This window comes from Zeugodacus cucurbitae, chromosome 6, assembly GCF_028554725.1.
Source record: "Zeugodacus cucurbitae isolate PBARC_wt_2022May chromosome 6, idZeuCucr1.2, whole genome shotgun sequence".
Classification (NCBI taxonomy): Eukaryota; Metazoa; Arthropoda; class Insecta; order Diptera; family Tephritidae; genus Zeugodacus; species Zeugodacus cucurbitae.
Window position 1 is genome coordinate 67,859,462 of NC_071671.1, and position 16,877 is coordinate 67,876,338.

General features: G+C 34.3%; 1 protein-coding gene across 7 annotated transcripts in view; it reads right to left on the reverse strand.

Annotated features, from left to right (window-relative positions):
* Positions 1-16,877, reverse strand: part of LOC105212149 (sorbin and SH3 domain-containing protein 1) — an 80,189-nt gene that overhangs the window by 62,524 nt on the left and 788 nt on the right. The window contains exon 1 of one of the 7 annotated variants that reach the window (XM_054234109.1): positions 6,583-6,711. The exons of 4 other annotated variants lie outside the window; for them this stretch is intronic. Coding sequence is in view for 1 of the 3 variants with exons in the window: in XM_054234116.1 (XP_054090091.1) it covers positions 363-390 (28 nt within the window). In the remaining 2 variants the exon portion in view is untranslated. Of the gene's footprint in view, positions 1-362; positions 796-6,582; positions 6,712-16,877 lie in introns of those variants that run through there. 2 more of the 7 variants (XM_054234110.1, XM_054234116.1) reach the window with 2 other exon arrangements.

Genomic DNA, 16,877 nt, shown 5'->3' on the forward strand with positions numbered 1-16,877 from the left:
GTCTATTTGCTTTGCTATTTCGTTTGCATGACACTTGGGTATGGAGATTACTTTTAAAATTGATTGCTGTGAAACTACGCGAAACCTTAGCTACACTCTACAGTTATAGCTATTTCTTGTTTTTTCCACTTCAATTTCTGCATTTTTTTGCGCTTTTTAATTTCGCATTTTTTCAATTATCATCAATCTGAGCGCAGCTTCGGCCTTTGCTCTACTTTTGCAACGCTAATTAATGAGAATGCGCTGAAAATAATTAGTTTTTCATTTGAACCATTCACCGCGCGCGCACGCACACACACGCACAATTGCAGGCGAGCGCGCTGGCTTTTGTCTAAGCGCGCGATCTCACACCCCCAACTCACTTGCCGCGCCGCGTTGCGTGCATTGCATGTGTGTTGTTGCTGTTGTTGCGCGCGTATTTCCTTTCGCTAAAACTTAGTTTGTTGGTTTCTATAGTCGGTTGCGCGGTCGGTCAACGCGTCGTCAGTTCACTGAATGTGACCGCTTTGTTTATTGTGATTTGCGTTTCGTGTGGCTTTTTGTTGGCTGCTCTTGTTTTTGGTGGACTCTGTGTGTTTACTATTGGCGATGATGATGTCACCTGTGTGTAGCCGGTAATAGCTAGCGGCGGCAACGCTGACGATCGCTGTCGCGATAAACAAGTTGGCACACAATAAAGCTAATGCAGGCACAAGTACTTCTGAGTGTGTGTGTGTGTGTGTAGCGCTTGTGAATGCGCTCATTCAATAATTAACAAATATAAGCGAGTTTCGTCAGCAACTTGTGTATATTCGCGTGTGTATGGGTGTGTGTTTCTATGCTGTTTTTTATTATTTTTTTTTTTGCAATTAAATTGCACATTGTAAATATTTTTTTAATAATTAGCATATTTTTTGCGCATGTACCTAGCAATTGCTGTTGTTGTGCACGAACACAATTTACTGTTTATTGCAGTTTATTTCACACACGCACTCAGACACAGAGAATTTAATGAGCGATCAGCCGACAGTTTGAGTTTTTTATTCAGCGAATTTTGCGTCCCTTCTATAGCTCGCCCTATTGCCGGCGCGGCGGTCAAGCAAATACTGTCAGTTGCCGGCTACAGATACTAGCAGCGGCGAGTGAATGTCCACCGAACTGCAAGTTGCGGCCTATATACAGTTAGAGGCACATATATAAATAATAGAAATAGAAGAAAAACGCAAGAAAGTGCAAAGCGCATTAGCTGTTGCATGCCGCATAGCGGCTGCTTCAATTTTGCACAATTTTGTGGCCGGACGTTTTTTGCGAATTAGCGCATTTACAAGCCACAAGTGCCACAAATAGCGTGCTGCCGCGTCGCTAAACCACACGTGAGCGCCGAGCGCGAACATCATTGCGTTGAATGTGGTAGGACGCAGGGCGCAGTGTGCGCACGGTGGTCAACATCGTTTTCAGAAGTGCAGGTGACAAGATAGAATTCAAGTGAGCTGCAGCGCGCTTTGTTGACTGCTGACACCTTTATTGCTAATATGTTGGGGTGGTAATTTTTCGTGTTTTCACTTCCAGAAAAGGAGCTTTCCATTTTATTTGTTGTAATATTTGAGCTTTTCTCAAAACATTTTTATAATTTTAGATCCATAAAGGGTCATGCAAATTGATGGAAATTCAATATTTTCGAGAAGTTCACAAAGAAAGGCTCAAATATGTAGTAAAATTGGTCCAGTGTTCATTAATATCAATCAAGTACACTTCTTATTCTGATAACTTAAGGGAGTCAACCTCTAATTTTTCTCAATTTACTGTACAATGAAATAATTAACTAATTGTTTAATTAGTACTTAATTTAAAACTATGAAGAATTTTCAATGAAAGGAATAATTCGTCATTTAGTCTGGAATAATTAACAAAATCGTCGTGTTTTGTTATCCCCCTTTTTCTTCAATGAAATTGCGACGTTCACGATAATCGTGTCCGCTCTCCCAAAGTTCAAAACATCAAATGAGAAATTAGTGTTTTCAACCAAAACAACAAACTCATGTCTCTCCAATAACAGATATTGCAATGGAAAAGCCTTTTTAAAAGTTCTCAGATAGTAAGAGAAAAAAAGGGTAAGGTCCTTTTATTAACAGTACCAGCCATATTAGCTCCACAGAAAAATTATTTTGACAATTTCACAAAATTAGAGCACAAATTAAGCAGAGAATTGTTTTGAATTGATAATTTCTATTCTATATATCTATAAAATGCGTTCCATATTGGGCAGATTCAATAAAAGCAGTTACAAAGGTTTTGCTCGGATGTTTTTCAAGTTCCTAGTAACACTTTTTGTTAGACTAAAATGTTTAAAAAGAAGGAAAGTCTCCAAAAATTTCAATACGACTGATCTTAAGAGGCACACCAAGTGTGAAATTTCAAAAAAAATTAATTTTTTTTTGTTCATATTTCGGTAGATTACACCTTTAAAAATAACATATTAAAATTTCAAATCGATATCTCAAATAGTTTTAGAGTTATAGCAATTTAAAGAGCAGCCCCTCGGTAACAGTGAATACGATCATTTTATCTTTAAGAAACATCATTTTCCGAATTTGCTGCAGTGATTAGTCAAAAACAAATGATCCGATCACTATCGAGTTTTTTTTTACATGTTCTTTATATAGTTCTCCGTACAATGATCTATCGATTTTTGATCTGATAAAAAAATCGAATTTTGGCAGGCCAAAAACAACCAAAATTTTGCTTAAAATTCGACTATTTTTTTTAAAAGCCGACATATTGTCAATTTTTGATTTTTTTTTTTCATTGTACAGACAATATTATCTAGTTTAAGGAGATTTTTTTTTTTACATTTCATCCACGGAGAAGGCCGGAATCACTGCAGCAGTGAAGGACCTTTTTTTTCGCGCCGTTGGAGATCGACTATAACTTAAAAAATATTTAATTTTTTTTTCAAAAATTTCACTGTATATTCTTGAAACATGTATAAATATATTCTTAAAATTTTGAAATAATTGATAAAGTAGTTTTTTTAATAAAAATTCCCAAAAATCACCTTTTTTTAGGCCATTACACTAGATGTGACCCTTAAGATTTTTATTAGAACTAATATGAGTACTTGGACTAGTTAGAACGAGACTGTGATATCTAAGAGTACGATATCGCGAAATGTAGAGTTATGTATTTTAATGAATTTAGATAAAATCTTGGTTCGAACTAGTTTAAGTTCGTTTAAGAGGACAAAAATTCTAATTTATTTATATAAAATAAATACACTACCCATCTTGAAATTTATTATTATCTTATAATTTATTTTTAACAATATGGTAACGCTGATTTTTAGCTACAAACATGTAGTATTGATCAAAAATTGGAAATACTTTCAATATTAGTAGGTCTCAATGTTTTGAAAATAAATATTTAATTTCGTAATTTTATAAAAAAACTTTAAAGCAATTACTACTGACTGACGCTATTAACTGCAGTAAACCGACTTTCATTAAATGCTTCAAAATCACAAATGCGTCATACAACTGCATGATATCGATCATTTGAAAAATAAAATCAAAAACAAATAGCTTATAAAAGAGAATATAAAATATCAATTTGTGCAAGCAATATCTGCCATGTTATTTTTATCATTATTAAATCAACCAGAATGTGCTGTTGAATACATTTAAACGTAATTCATTTGAATGCTCAACCATTTGTATTGTATGTATGTATGTAAAGGGTGATTTTTTAAGAGCTTGATAACTTTTTTAAAAAAAAAAACGCAAATTTTGCAAAATTTGCAAAATCTCATCGGTTCTTTATTTGAAACGTTAGATTGGTTCATGACATTTACTTTTTGAAGATAATTTCATTTAAATGTTGACCGCGGCTGCGTCTTAGGTGGTCCATTCGGAAAGTCCAATTTTGGGCAACTTTTTCGAGCATTTCGGCCGGAATAGCCCGAATTTCTTCGGAAATGTTGTCTTCCAAAGCTGGAATAGTTGCTGGCTTATTTCTGTAGACTTTAGACTTGACGTAGCCCCACAAAAAATAGTCTAAAGGCGTTAAATCGCATGATCTTGGTGGCCAACTTACGGGTCCATTTCTTGAGATGAATTGTTCTCCGAAGTTTTCCCTCAAAATGGCCATAGAATCGCGAGCTGTGTGGCATGTAGCGCCATCTTGTTGAAACCACATGTCAACCAAGTTCAGTTCTTCCATTTTTGGCAACAAAAAGTTTGTTAGCATCGAACGATAGCGATCGCCATTCACCGTAACGTTGCGTCCAACAGCATCTTTGAAAAAATACGGTCCAATGATTCCACCAGCGTACAAACCACACCAAACAGTGCATTTTTCGGGATGCATGGGCAGTTCTTGAACGGCTTCTGGTTGCTCTTCACCCCAAATGCGGCAATTTTGCTTATTTACGTAGCCATTCAACCAGAAATGAGCCTCATCGCTGAACAAAATTTGTCGATAAAAAAGCGGATTTTCTGCCAACTTTTCTAGGGCCCATTCACTGAAAATTCGACGTTGTGGCAGATCGTTCGGCTTCAGTTCTTGCACGAGCTGTATTTTATACGGTTTTACACCAAGATCTTTGCGTAAAATCTTCCATGTGGTCGAATAACACAAACCCAATTGCTGCGAACGGCGACGAATCGACATTTCACGGTCTTCAGCCACACTCTCAGAAACAGACGCAATATTCTCTTCTGTACGCACTGTACGCATTCGTGTGGTTGGTTTAATGTCCAATAAAGTAAACTGAGTGCGAAACTTGGTCACAATCGCATTAATTGTTTGCTCACTTGGTCGATTATGTAGACCATAAATCGGACGTAAAGCGCGAAACACATTTCGAACCGAACACTGATTTTGGTAATAAAATTCAATGATTTGCAAGCGTTGCTCGTTAGTAAGTCTATTCATGATGAAATGTCAAAGCATACTGAGCATCTTTCTCTTTGACACCATGTCTGAAATCCCACGTGATCTGTCAAATACTAATGCATGAAAATCCTAACCTCAAAAAAATCACCCGTTATGTACCGCGTAGTGTTTTCAAAGATTAATCATATATAGCCATAAGCCACTGTAGTGTTTGTTGGTACAAAGCGTGTGTGGCAGATTAATTGAGCAAACTTTTTCATAATAATTTTTCAATTGATCACTGATTCGACATTCTAAAGAAATAAAGGTGTATGAAAACATATGTTTGTTGGTTTGTATGTTTGTTTGTCTTAACAATTATAACATTTATTTGTGTTTTACGACATCTATCGTTTGTTAAGCGCTTTATGCAATTAAAATGTTAATTAACAATTTTAGAGGTATTTTTGTTGCTAAATGCATAACAGAAACATGATTTTTGCGCCCAGAGATTTTTTTATAATTTTTTTTATTTATTAAAAATTTCTAAATTTTTTAAGAACTTTTAAAGTTTTTTATATAATTTATTTTTTATTTATTCGTATACTAGTTTTTCACTGTTTGGGAATTTATTTTTGGCAGAGCACATTTTTTAATTTTTTTTTTCAATTTCTTTTGAAGTTGGTGTATTTCGTAAATTTTTGATTTTTTAAATATTTTAATAACATTTTTTTTAAATAACTATTTTTATTTCAAATATTAACTTTTTATTGTTTGTTTATTACCTTAAAACACTTTATTGAGCGTTCACTGTTTTTACTTCACTTTTAACTTGCCTTAAGACTGTTTTCAAGTACATAGAAAGAAACTGACTCATGAAAAAACCACACTGATCACTTAAAATTAAATATTCATATGAATTTTTTATTCCATTAAACACAAAAAAGACGGTTTTAAACTTGATTTTCATACACTTCAGAGCTCAGAACACTCAAAACATACATAAGCATTGCAGTGTTCCTCACAACTTCCTCGACTACTTCAGTCTATGATTCGTGCAGTACACGATCTCAACACCAGTACTACATTTATTAATTGCAATTCATTACACTTTTTGCGAAATTCACTGCCCGTTTCATGCAAATTAATTAAGCACTTTGCGCAGTCCTTAACAGCTGGCGGCAGGAGATGATCGGCCGCTCGGCGAACATTACGACTATTAACCGCGTGCTCTTGCGCTCAAGTGTAAACAAAACTGGCTAGGCGTTCTTGTACATAGCTACTACATACGAAGTATACGCGTTTTCATGTTTACAGTTATTGACTTGATTTTATTGCTTTTTGGTGTTGCTCTTTCATTGTTGTTGCCTCTAGTTATTTTTGGCAAGAGCCGCGTGCGCAACTTCCCACGCGCACAACTTCCGAGATTTTTTCGTAAGCATATGCAAATAAACAATCAAATACGGCTTAAATGTGTGTGTGTGTGTGCGTTTGAGTTTCTATTTGTTGCTACGTGATCTGCGCAACACTTTACGAAACAATACCGTAGCACTGACAATTGGTGCGTACAATGTCTTAAGAGGGCTCTTAACACCACACTTCAAGCAATAATAGCACATACACACAGCGTAGAAGAAGAGGAGTAGAATTAGACGCGGCAACGTGGTAAGTGGATCCTAATAACAAAGTATGAAGAACGAAGAACAAAAAAAAACGGGCGAAATATCAACAAACCGCTACAAACGCACTGTATAATACGGCAGGAACGGAGTTCTGTTACTCACTGACTGGCACAATGCTATGGCCTGCTGGTCGGCCGGCGCGCACAGATAGCCCGGTGCCGCGCTGCCTGCCGCCTGCTGCTGGGAGCACCGACTTGAGTGATCAATTAACGAGCGGGTCGTAGCCAACCGTCGTACACAACCACTCAACACCACAGAAACAACAAACAAAAAGAAAAAAAAGAAACGTGGAAAAAATTAACAACAACAAATGCATAAAAAGCCCCCAAACACACGGCTGAACAACGTGTGCGCGGCACATCGCAACGCCACACCAGCGCTCATCGTAGGCGCTTACGACGCGCGGTGTGCCGAAGGGTGTGGCGCGTCATTGCGGCCGATTTGCAATTAAAGTACTCGAAGCGGCAATGATTTCGTACGGGCACAGCACACACTTGTTCGGCTCGCTAAGTGTGTGAGCGCGGCGAAGACTCACCTGCGCGTCGACAACAGAGTGACAACAATCAGCCGCTCCAAAATGACAATGAAATCGGTGGCGGTGACATTGTGTTGTTGTGATTTGTGATGTGCCAAAAATGAAGTACGTGTTTGTAAGTGGACGAAGTGTCGAAGAACGGCTGTGCGAAAGCGCGCAAGCTATACTCATCGTATGAATGTATGTATATGTATAGGTGTACATAAAAGGTAAAGTGATGATATATTTCGCAGAAAAAGAACAAAGCATATTGTTATAAGGTAATATGTACAGTTATACAGTTATGCATACATGTATTTGTAAATAAACACTTATGGCCATATTCTTTGCTTATCAATACGTTTATTTGTCATACGCTCTTTGATAAGCGTAGAAAATTGCACGTAAATTGTGTGGAAATGCTCAGAGTATATACTTTATATATTTATATATGTATATAGGCAATAAAAATTGAATTATTATTATAGATATTGCATTTATTGTCGATAATATTTTCTAATGCATACAAATGTTATAAATTCTGCACTAAAAATTAATTAATTTCTCTTAAGAAAAAGCACTGTGAGCACCAGTTAATTGTGACGTTTAGTATATAAATTAAAAAATATGAAAAATAAAATTGTGAATTAAGAGGGTATGCTGGTGTAGAGAAGTGTCGTAAAAAAGCATTAAATCTTTGTAATATAAAATAGTTAAACATTCAAAAAATGAAGTGGGGGACTCGAAAATTCGGCTCCATACTCATGATTTCAGCCTTCCTAGCAAACCCGTTCTAAAACCACAAAAATGCTGAAATAAAAATTTAGCAAAATGACTGCTGTCTGAAATTTCTTTTTTGGAACAGTCTTCCTTGACTTTTCGAAAAAAAAATGGGGATGAGGCTAGTTCCAGCGATAGTGACGTCTATAATGAATAATCTCCAACGTTTTAAGACTTGCTAAATCATTTTGAAAACGAAAGTTTGGAGAAAAACATGTTATCTGAAAATAATTTGTATTTAGAAAAATGCTTCCTTTCAGCAATTCAGCAACAAAAAAGTCTTATTTTTTTTAAATTTCAATACCCTTTGATTGTATATTAACTTTAGTACGCCAAAAAATATGCAACGATTTTTACTATAAGAAAATGTTGCCTACATTTTGGAGCATTGATGAAATATTAACTGTCTAAAAGGAATAGTTAAGAAAATTTCAGAAATTTTATACTACTCAGTTAATTAGAAATTTTTTTGAAATTAGTGACTTGCAATTTATTTAGAAATTACAAAACACTAATTGCTAATTTTAAGTAAAAAATAGTATCTTCTGCGTAAAATTTAACGGTCAAGAGGCAACAGAAATTTGTGAATGATTTCTTCGATGCTTGAGTTTTACAAGAAACGGCGATCCAAAGATAATGAAGTGAAGTTGGCTGCGATTGTTTCAATATCTTTGAAATATTCCTTCTATATCTAAGGAGCATAATCTCACTGGGCACCTAGCTGCTGAGTTTAGGTTGGGTTTAAAGAGCAAAAAGTTCGAAAAAGTAGGTCTTAAAATTGTGTACCATGCTGTAAAGACTATTATAGTATGTTTACATATGAAAATAATCTCGTTCTAAGCTCGTGCAATAATCTAACCGTTTACATATAGCCAAATGAGATTATCAATTGTCAAATGTGTTGGATTTGTTGTTGTATTACACATATTTCTCTCGCTGTCAGCCATTGTTGTTTACATTTTCATTTGACATTTCTCCTTTTCTTCGCAAAATTATCGATAAACCTAGGAATAACACCGAAAATCTAGTTGTATAAAACGAGATAATTTTATAATCTCGGATTATCCAGAGAGGAATTTTGTATGGGAAATCTTGTTTCTTAATTACAGATTATCGAGTTAAGCTCGTAAATGGAGATAATCTCGTTATATGTAAACATAGTATTAGCTTCTCTCAAATTGCTTAACGCCGCGTGTGTTTATTAATTACTTAAAAGCTGTTACTTCCTATTCTGTTATTCACATATGTATGGTATATATGCTATGTCGGAATGTATAAACCATGTGAAAGTAGGCATATTTGAGGCATTTCCGTAAACAGTTTAAAAAAAAAAATTGTTTAAAACCATCTAGCAAACGTATTTCGTATTATTTCTACACACTCTTCGCTGAGTGTTTATATGTATGATTGTGTAATGGGCCCTTTAATTATTTTTAATTTAACACAAAGTTTGTGTGCGTACACTTGTGTGAATAGTTAATGCATTATTGCAATTATAAATTGAGCAGAAAATTAGTTTTTCAGCTTTCCTTTAAACTATTTATTATTGGCATTAGGGTGGCTCGAGTATTTAGCAAATTTAATTTAGTATACACTGCAGTATGATGTGAAATAGTTGGTTAGGAGACCACTAGTATTAATGAACGCCTATAACAAGTAGAGATCGGCTAAAATAAATATGAAAATTTGCTGGAAAGATCAGGACTAGTTTTGGATTTGAGTCTGAAAACCTGTCACTATAAATTTAATTAAACCTAACCCTAACCTCAAATATATTAAATATTTCCAATGTTGTTTAATACCTTCAAGAAAATTTAAGCGAGCTGAGTGTTAATTTTAAAATTATTGTAAATTTTACTTTCTTTTACAGTTACATGTATTGAAAATCGCATGCTCATGTACTTAAGTTCAAATGTGTATAAATACATTCATACATATATACATATGTTTACATGTGCAATACTTGTTGTTGGCCAATAATGAACTTCACACAGGACTACATATTTACTTGAGGGCATTCGCTGCATAAACATCATATGCCACACACACATACACACATGTATAAGCAGACAGACACCCCCATATATGCAGATGGTTAAAATAGAAAAAATAAAGTAGCTTCCACACACATACAGATGTACATATGTATATAAGTGTGTAAGCTCCCGAGTACAGATAAGTAATTGTTATCTAAAAGCTACAACAATATGTACATAATTTAAGCGTCTAATTGATGGAAAACAGATGCAACAGCAAAGTCAATGTATCTGCATAATTATATATAAAATTTTGAACCCGGTAGGAAAAATTTCATTAAGGTAAAGCACATATAAAATTGAAAACTAAAATTGAGCTTTTAATTAATAATTATTAGAAATTAAAAAAAATATATATAATGAGAGTATTGTTGTTTTCGTTGTACAAAAAAATTGATTGCTAAAGCTTACATTAATCACTGATGTATGACTGACTAACGTGACAGCTGACACGAGGCAACTTATGAAAGCGCTATGAAAATGAAAGCTCTCCAACTTAGAACTTATTCGTGCTTACATTTCCCTAACGGTACATATTTACATGCACTTCCATACTCATCTACTCATACGAGACGCCCCATATTTTTTTTAGAAGCGCGCACATACTAAAATTCAAAATAATAAATATAGAATAAAAACAAAAAAAAAACACGAAATTATATAGACAAGAATACATTTGTGTGAAAATAAAATATGGCATTTGTATGAGTGCTGGCGTATTTTTTGATCTGTTAGACAATGAAATATATTATGCACGCATGCACCTATCTATCTAGCTGCTCAATAACTTAATTGGGCTTCCTTCACGGCAAATGCACTATATTTGATATACGTGTATATATGTATATATGTATGTTTGTATATGAGGTATATGCATGTCAGACATTTATGATCATGTAGCCACTAATGTATACTAATTTTTGATGTATTTTTATTTTTAGATTTGTATGGCTCAGCCAATGTTGCATTGCACGTTTGTAGATCACTGGCATAAAGGGTCACTGAATATGGATAAATGCAAATAAAAATTATTTTTCAGGTGAGTCTTTATATATTTTTCTTCTCTTTTGAGTAGTAGAAACTAAAAAAAAATTATACAAACCTGGTGAAGTATATACAGTGAAGTCCTATGGGTTCTGAAAACTTAATCCCAGTGATGTTTATGCGTTTAAAGAAATATCTACAAGGCCTATTAATCTATGTTAATAATGCAAGTTGAGTCTGACACAGTGCAAGAGTTGTTGTTGTAATGGTATATAGGCTCTCAGAATATCATTCACTAGGAGTGATTTTGATTTTACTAAGCGAATTTAAAATAATTATCTTACAGCTTGGATCTTGGTCTAGATCGGGTATTTTCTGGGTTTATGACTTTTAATAAGTATAAAATATTGTTTTCTTTTCAAAATTATTATTTATTAATATAAAGTTTTTAACTTAATGAGTAGATAGTGTTTAGCTAACTGAAGAATTTAGTTTCTGAAAAATATCACAACAATTATAACACATAAGTATCGTGAAAGCATATAAATTAGTCACTAATTGGACTTGAAAAAAAATATGAAATATAATTTCATTCTTATTTTAAAATTTCACTCAGTTCTCATTGCTCTGTCCTACTAACTTTGTTAAAAGCTTCATTGGCGAAAGCAAAACCAATTTTTTTTAAACAAACAATATATTTTCATGTTATTTTCTCTAAAACCCTCCACTAACACACTTCCGTTGTTTGACATGCATGCTCATCCATCTATTTATATATAAACAAACAGAACGTACGAATGTAGTTCAAATGTAGATCAAGACCATTGTCAGTCATCTGGTGATTTTCGATATTTCATAAATTTGCAAAAAAATCTCTGCAACGCATAAATTATGCCGAACAATAGCTATTAACTCGCCGGCATTCAAAGCATCTAAGCCAGCAAATAGTTTCGATGTTTACCATATTTCTTTTATAATTGTTTAAGTTTTCGTTGTGACGTGATTTTTTGTGCTTACAAATTTTTGAAAGTTTTTTTATTTTTATTTCTACTTCACTCTTATCAGTCAGCTGTGGCCATTGGAAATTTATGGCTGGCAACAAGCCAAAACTATAACTGTGGGTGTACTTTGGCAAATATTCAAACGGAATAATAAATACGAAGGAAAAAAGAAATTATAAAAAGAAAATACTTAGATTTATGTTGAACTTGTTAGCTGTTCACTTCAAATAGATTTTTGTAGAAGTAGAAAGGTTTTTCAACAAATTGTTTTCAGTGTAATTCTTCATGAGTGGGATCAAGTTCATTTTAAGTATTGAGTCATAACTGTATGAGGACCAATGTATCGTAAAGAGACTTACGTGCTCAATTGAACAGATGGCCCTCGGCTGAGCTGGGTAGGCGCTTGTCAGTTACCAACACATAGTTAGTCGTCGCAAGATCCTTCTGGCCTAAGTTAAACCGCGGTAGGTCTACCGAACTTTTCGCCCTTAGGAAACCTTAACTCTCCTTAGTCGTAGGGGTTCTTACTGGCCATTGCCCCATTGGGATCCACGATGTAAGATTAAAAATCATACCGGATGCTAGCTGTAGAATCTGCATGGAGGAAGATGAGGTGGAATCGTCTCATTACTTTCTTCTGGATTGTCCCGCCTTTCCGAGATCAAGAAAGAGATTTCTTGGATATCACTTTCTAGAAAAGGCTCTCGAAATAGCGAATATAGAAGTTAAAAATCTCTGCAGATTTGTAGCACTTTGTCGACTCCTAATTGTTAATTTAGGGAGGATCCAGGCTTCACAAAGGACTATATTTTAAAGTCTACGTGTGTTCCCCTTTGGGAAACAGCCTTAAAACCTAATCTAACCTAACCTACATGCGGGTCTTCCCTTGAAAAAAAACCTATTTAATAAAGGCTAATATTTTAAACATTTGCTTTTCCAAGAAATAATTTCTAAATTTTTATTTTAAGCATTTAAATTTGTTTTTTATTTGTAGAAAGGTTTATCAAGCGTTTTCCGCCTAAAAGTAGGCAGTGAAACTGAGAGAAGTTTTATAAAACTTTTGTTAGTTATAGGAAAACAACAACAATTAGACGATAGAATAACATTGATTCTAAGGCTTGATGAATCGAACAAGCAACTAGTATAAATCAGTTAGACTGGTATAAACAACTAAAAATAGAATAACAAGCGTATATATCACTTTCCTGAGCTATCAACAGGTTTTCTTGCATAGAAATCGACTGACAACAACATTGTTAGTCTTCTTATGAAATTTTTAGACAAGTGGGTGAAGAGTATAGCACATACACAGTGTAGGAGAGTTGGTATAACGATCGAGATTAAATTTCAAGTTTCTTTGTGAATCGGGATCATTATTTTCTGCATTTAATTATCATGAAACCATCAAACCCAATCAAATTAATTCGAAAGAAAAAAAGAATAAATTACGGGAACCCGAAATACCGCAAACTTGAACCCAATATTTCCCAGCGTCATTTAAATAAAAATTGTAAATTTTCTTGCACCAAATTGCACGTATTGCGCGCCATAAAAATTGAATGCCAAATCAAGGTACATAGTACATATATACTATATGTGTATGGGTACATACATATTTCATTTGATACGAAAATGTTTCAATTTGGAAATAGAATAAATTGCGCGTTGAAAAATGTAAATGCTGTCTGTCCTACATTTGCGCAGCAAACAGTTGAAATTTCGCAAAATTGCATGACTTTTTTTTCTCGGCCATTTTACATTCACACACACACACACAGAGAAATGTACACAAATAAATGCCACAAATTTGTTTTTAAGTGAAAAATTAGCATACGTCTGAAAATCAGCGATCAGTTCGTATGCCCCCAGAAGTCTGCGCTTGTTTAGCGCTTGGAAAAAGTATTAGATTTTGTGTCTATGTACATATATATGGTTGTAGATCCATCTGTAGAGCTGATTCTGCGAACGCTGGCACATCAACGCTAATCATAAACAAAGGATGTGCTCTAAAAGTCTAGTGCTAATACATAACGACAGTCAAATACATACATATGCATACATATATGTATTTACACAGTTATTGTAGCTGTTAAGTAGCTGCTGCTAACTATTCTCATCGTCTCATTTGTATATGCAAATGTTCATTTATTAAAAGAAATTAAATTCTAAATTAATGCTTGACGTGCGCGTCGTTATGAATTGAATGGAATTCCGAAACTAGTTTAGACTACATTCATCGAAATAAGGAAATTCTAATATAATTATTTACATTTCATGTGTTTTTCGGTTTTTGTTATTATGTCATTTTGGCTACCGTTTTTGGTTGCTCCAAAGCATGCATATAATTATACACAAACATACACACGCATACATGCAGAGGAAATCATTTATTGCCTGTTTGGTCATCGAGCTTATTACATTATTATACTATACTGTTGTTGATTACGCTCCAATATTCTCGCATGCGCGCTCGCACAATCACTCTGGTATGCATATTAAGCAGCAAGCGATCGAGCGATCACAGATCACACTGTAACAAACCGGACAATATAATATACATATATACTATAAATATAATATAAAAGCTTATGTGCGCGCTTGTAATAGCCGAAACAGTGAACCACCGTTCGCCCAGCGTCAAGGTAATCACCATTAAAATTAGCTCACACACACACATGCTAATAATCACAAATACAGTAATAAAGTCAAAGCAATTACAGTCGAGCGTTCATATGTCATATGCAGATTATATGTTATTGCTGTTGTTGTTGTTATTACTATTGGTTTTAGTTACGCTACTGTCGCTGCTTTTTTATTATATATTTATTTAAATATTTGTTGTTGTTGTTGTTTTCAATGAAAAGTTGTCATAATTACAACCAGTCAACCGTAGCACACTGTTTCCACAACGCTGTCAGTATGCTGTCTGTCAAGTACTCAATGCTATTTAAATAACTGCATATTCGGTTGGTCGTCTGCTCCGTGCACCTGGGCGCGGTGACAGTATGCGAGCGATTTTTCATTTTGTTTTTGTTTTATGAGCAAAACCTTCTATTTTGAAGGCGTGCCGATTTTTTGTCATTTATTTTGAGTAGTCAATAGTTTGCAAATGTAAATACAGTAGGTGTGCGAAATAATAGAAACTGGCATATTAGCTATCTACAACCCAAAATTTTCCCTTTTTTACTTCATAGGCTTTTGCAATTAGCGTCCGATAAAATCTGAGTTAGATAGAGTACAACCTCTTTGGAACCTTATTGAAAGTATGGGTTTGGGAAGTTTACTTTTTCGAGAATATAACTATTAGCCCTTCCGAGTGTTAACGCAGATATCGTCAATCAGTGAAGAAAATTGTGCGCAAAAGTTATCATGTTCGCATAAGAGTCTCTAACTATCTCTAATCAATTGACGTGTCATAATATGTGTAGCTATTCGCGAATAAATGACCATTTGTTGATTTGATTTGTTAAAAAAAAACTTTAAGAAGAGCATCCAAATAAACTCCATTCAATAAAAAATATACAAAACTCATCATCCTTCTCATCGAGTACATTACATGCACCAGATTTGATTCCCCTAAACTTATTTGTTTTCGAAAATTTAACATCCGCTCCGATAAAGCATCTCTAATTGTTGATTTAGATAACAAAAAATTCCTTGCAGCAACTGAAACTCATTCCGATCTGTTCTAAGAGTATGTGTGTTAACCAATTCTTCAAGATTAAAATATCAAAATAATCTAACAAAAGGTATACGATGTGGAACAAAATAGTAGGAAGCACTCGAGCAGATCTTAATGAGCTTAAAATAGCTCTACAGATAGTAACTCTCTCAAGCTGTCTTGAAACATTTATTTTCCAAGCAGGTTTCCACATTGGATATATTATGTGTAAATACAGTTGAACTTCCATAACGCGAACTGCTGTAACTCGGAAGTCTCTCTAACTCGAAGTTTTTTTGTTTTTTGTGGATTACGGTGATTCGAGTTAGGGAAGTTCAATTGTTTGAGGCATGAGAACCTTCTTGGAAACAAATTATTCTAGCGTGTAACAGCTGCTATATTACAAATTCAGTAACACAAATTCTGATAAGATATAAGAATTACGAGTTCAAGGTCTTTCAAACATTTGGAAGTTCATAGCTGATCTGATAAGATAAAGAACTCGTTTGATTTGATATCGAAATGTAGATCAAATGAAAAATGTGATTCATGAAGTGTTACACCAAAATCGTCTACTATCTGTAACCCTACAAATATTGTTAGTGGATTTGACTTCCTTACTGGTTTTGTTTAAAGAACGCTCGTTTTTAGAAATATTAATGTTAAGAAATATTATCAAGAGCTCAGCTTCAAAATTAAAATGGTTGATATAGGTACACATTTTTGGTATAGCTTAAGTTCATACTTGTTAGGTGTCTTGAGAATGTAAGCGCTTGTGAAACCCATAAATATTGTTTAGGCACACTTTTCACTTTTAGGCACACTGTGTCTATTTCTATGGCACACACTGTACATAGTTTTTATAATCTATATAATTGCATACAAATAACTAGGCAAATGTCTATTGTACTATCATTTCTTCAGCGTTACTTTGTTTTGCATTTAATATACATGAACTGTTCCTTTTTTTTAGTCTGCGTGCATTGCGCTCTTAATGGGCGATAATCCATTTGATTAGCGTTTAATGTACTAGCTGTTTACTAACACTTTTGATTTTTTATGTTTTTTTTTGCCTTTTTTATAGTTGACAACAACCGCTATTGCTATTACTGCATATGTTATTACTGTTGTTGTTGCTGTAGGCGCGTCAATAGTTGCGCCATACGCTTGACATTTTAATTGCGTGAACAAATGTTGAAAGTGATACGAACGCGTGCCGTGTAGGGTGGCGCCGTTGGGCGGTGTAGATTTCGCTTTTCGAATTTCGCTTGTTTCTTTCAAATGTGAGTACTACGAGTATAAGTAAGCGCATACCTGTTGCGCTTATCGCGCTGTACTTGACACTTTGTTGTGGACTGAACAAAAACAAAA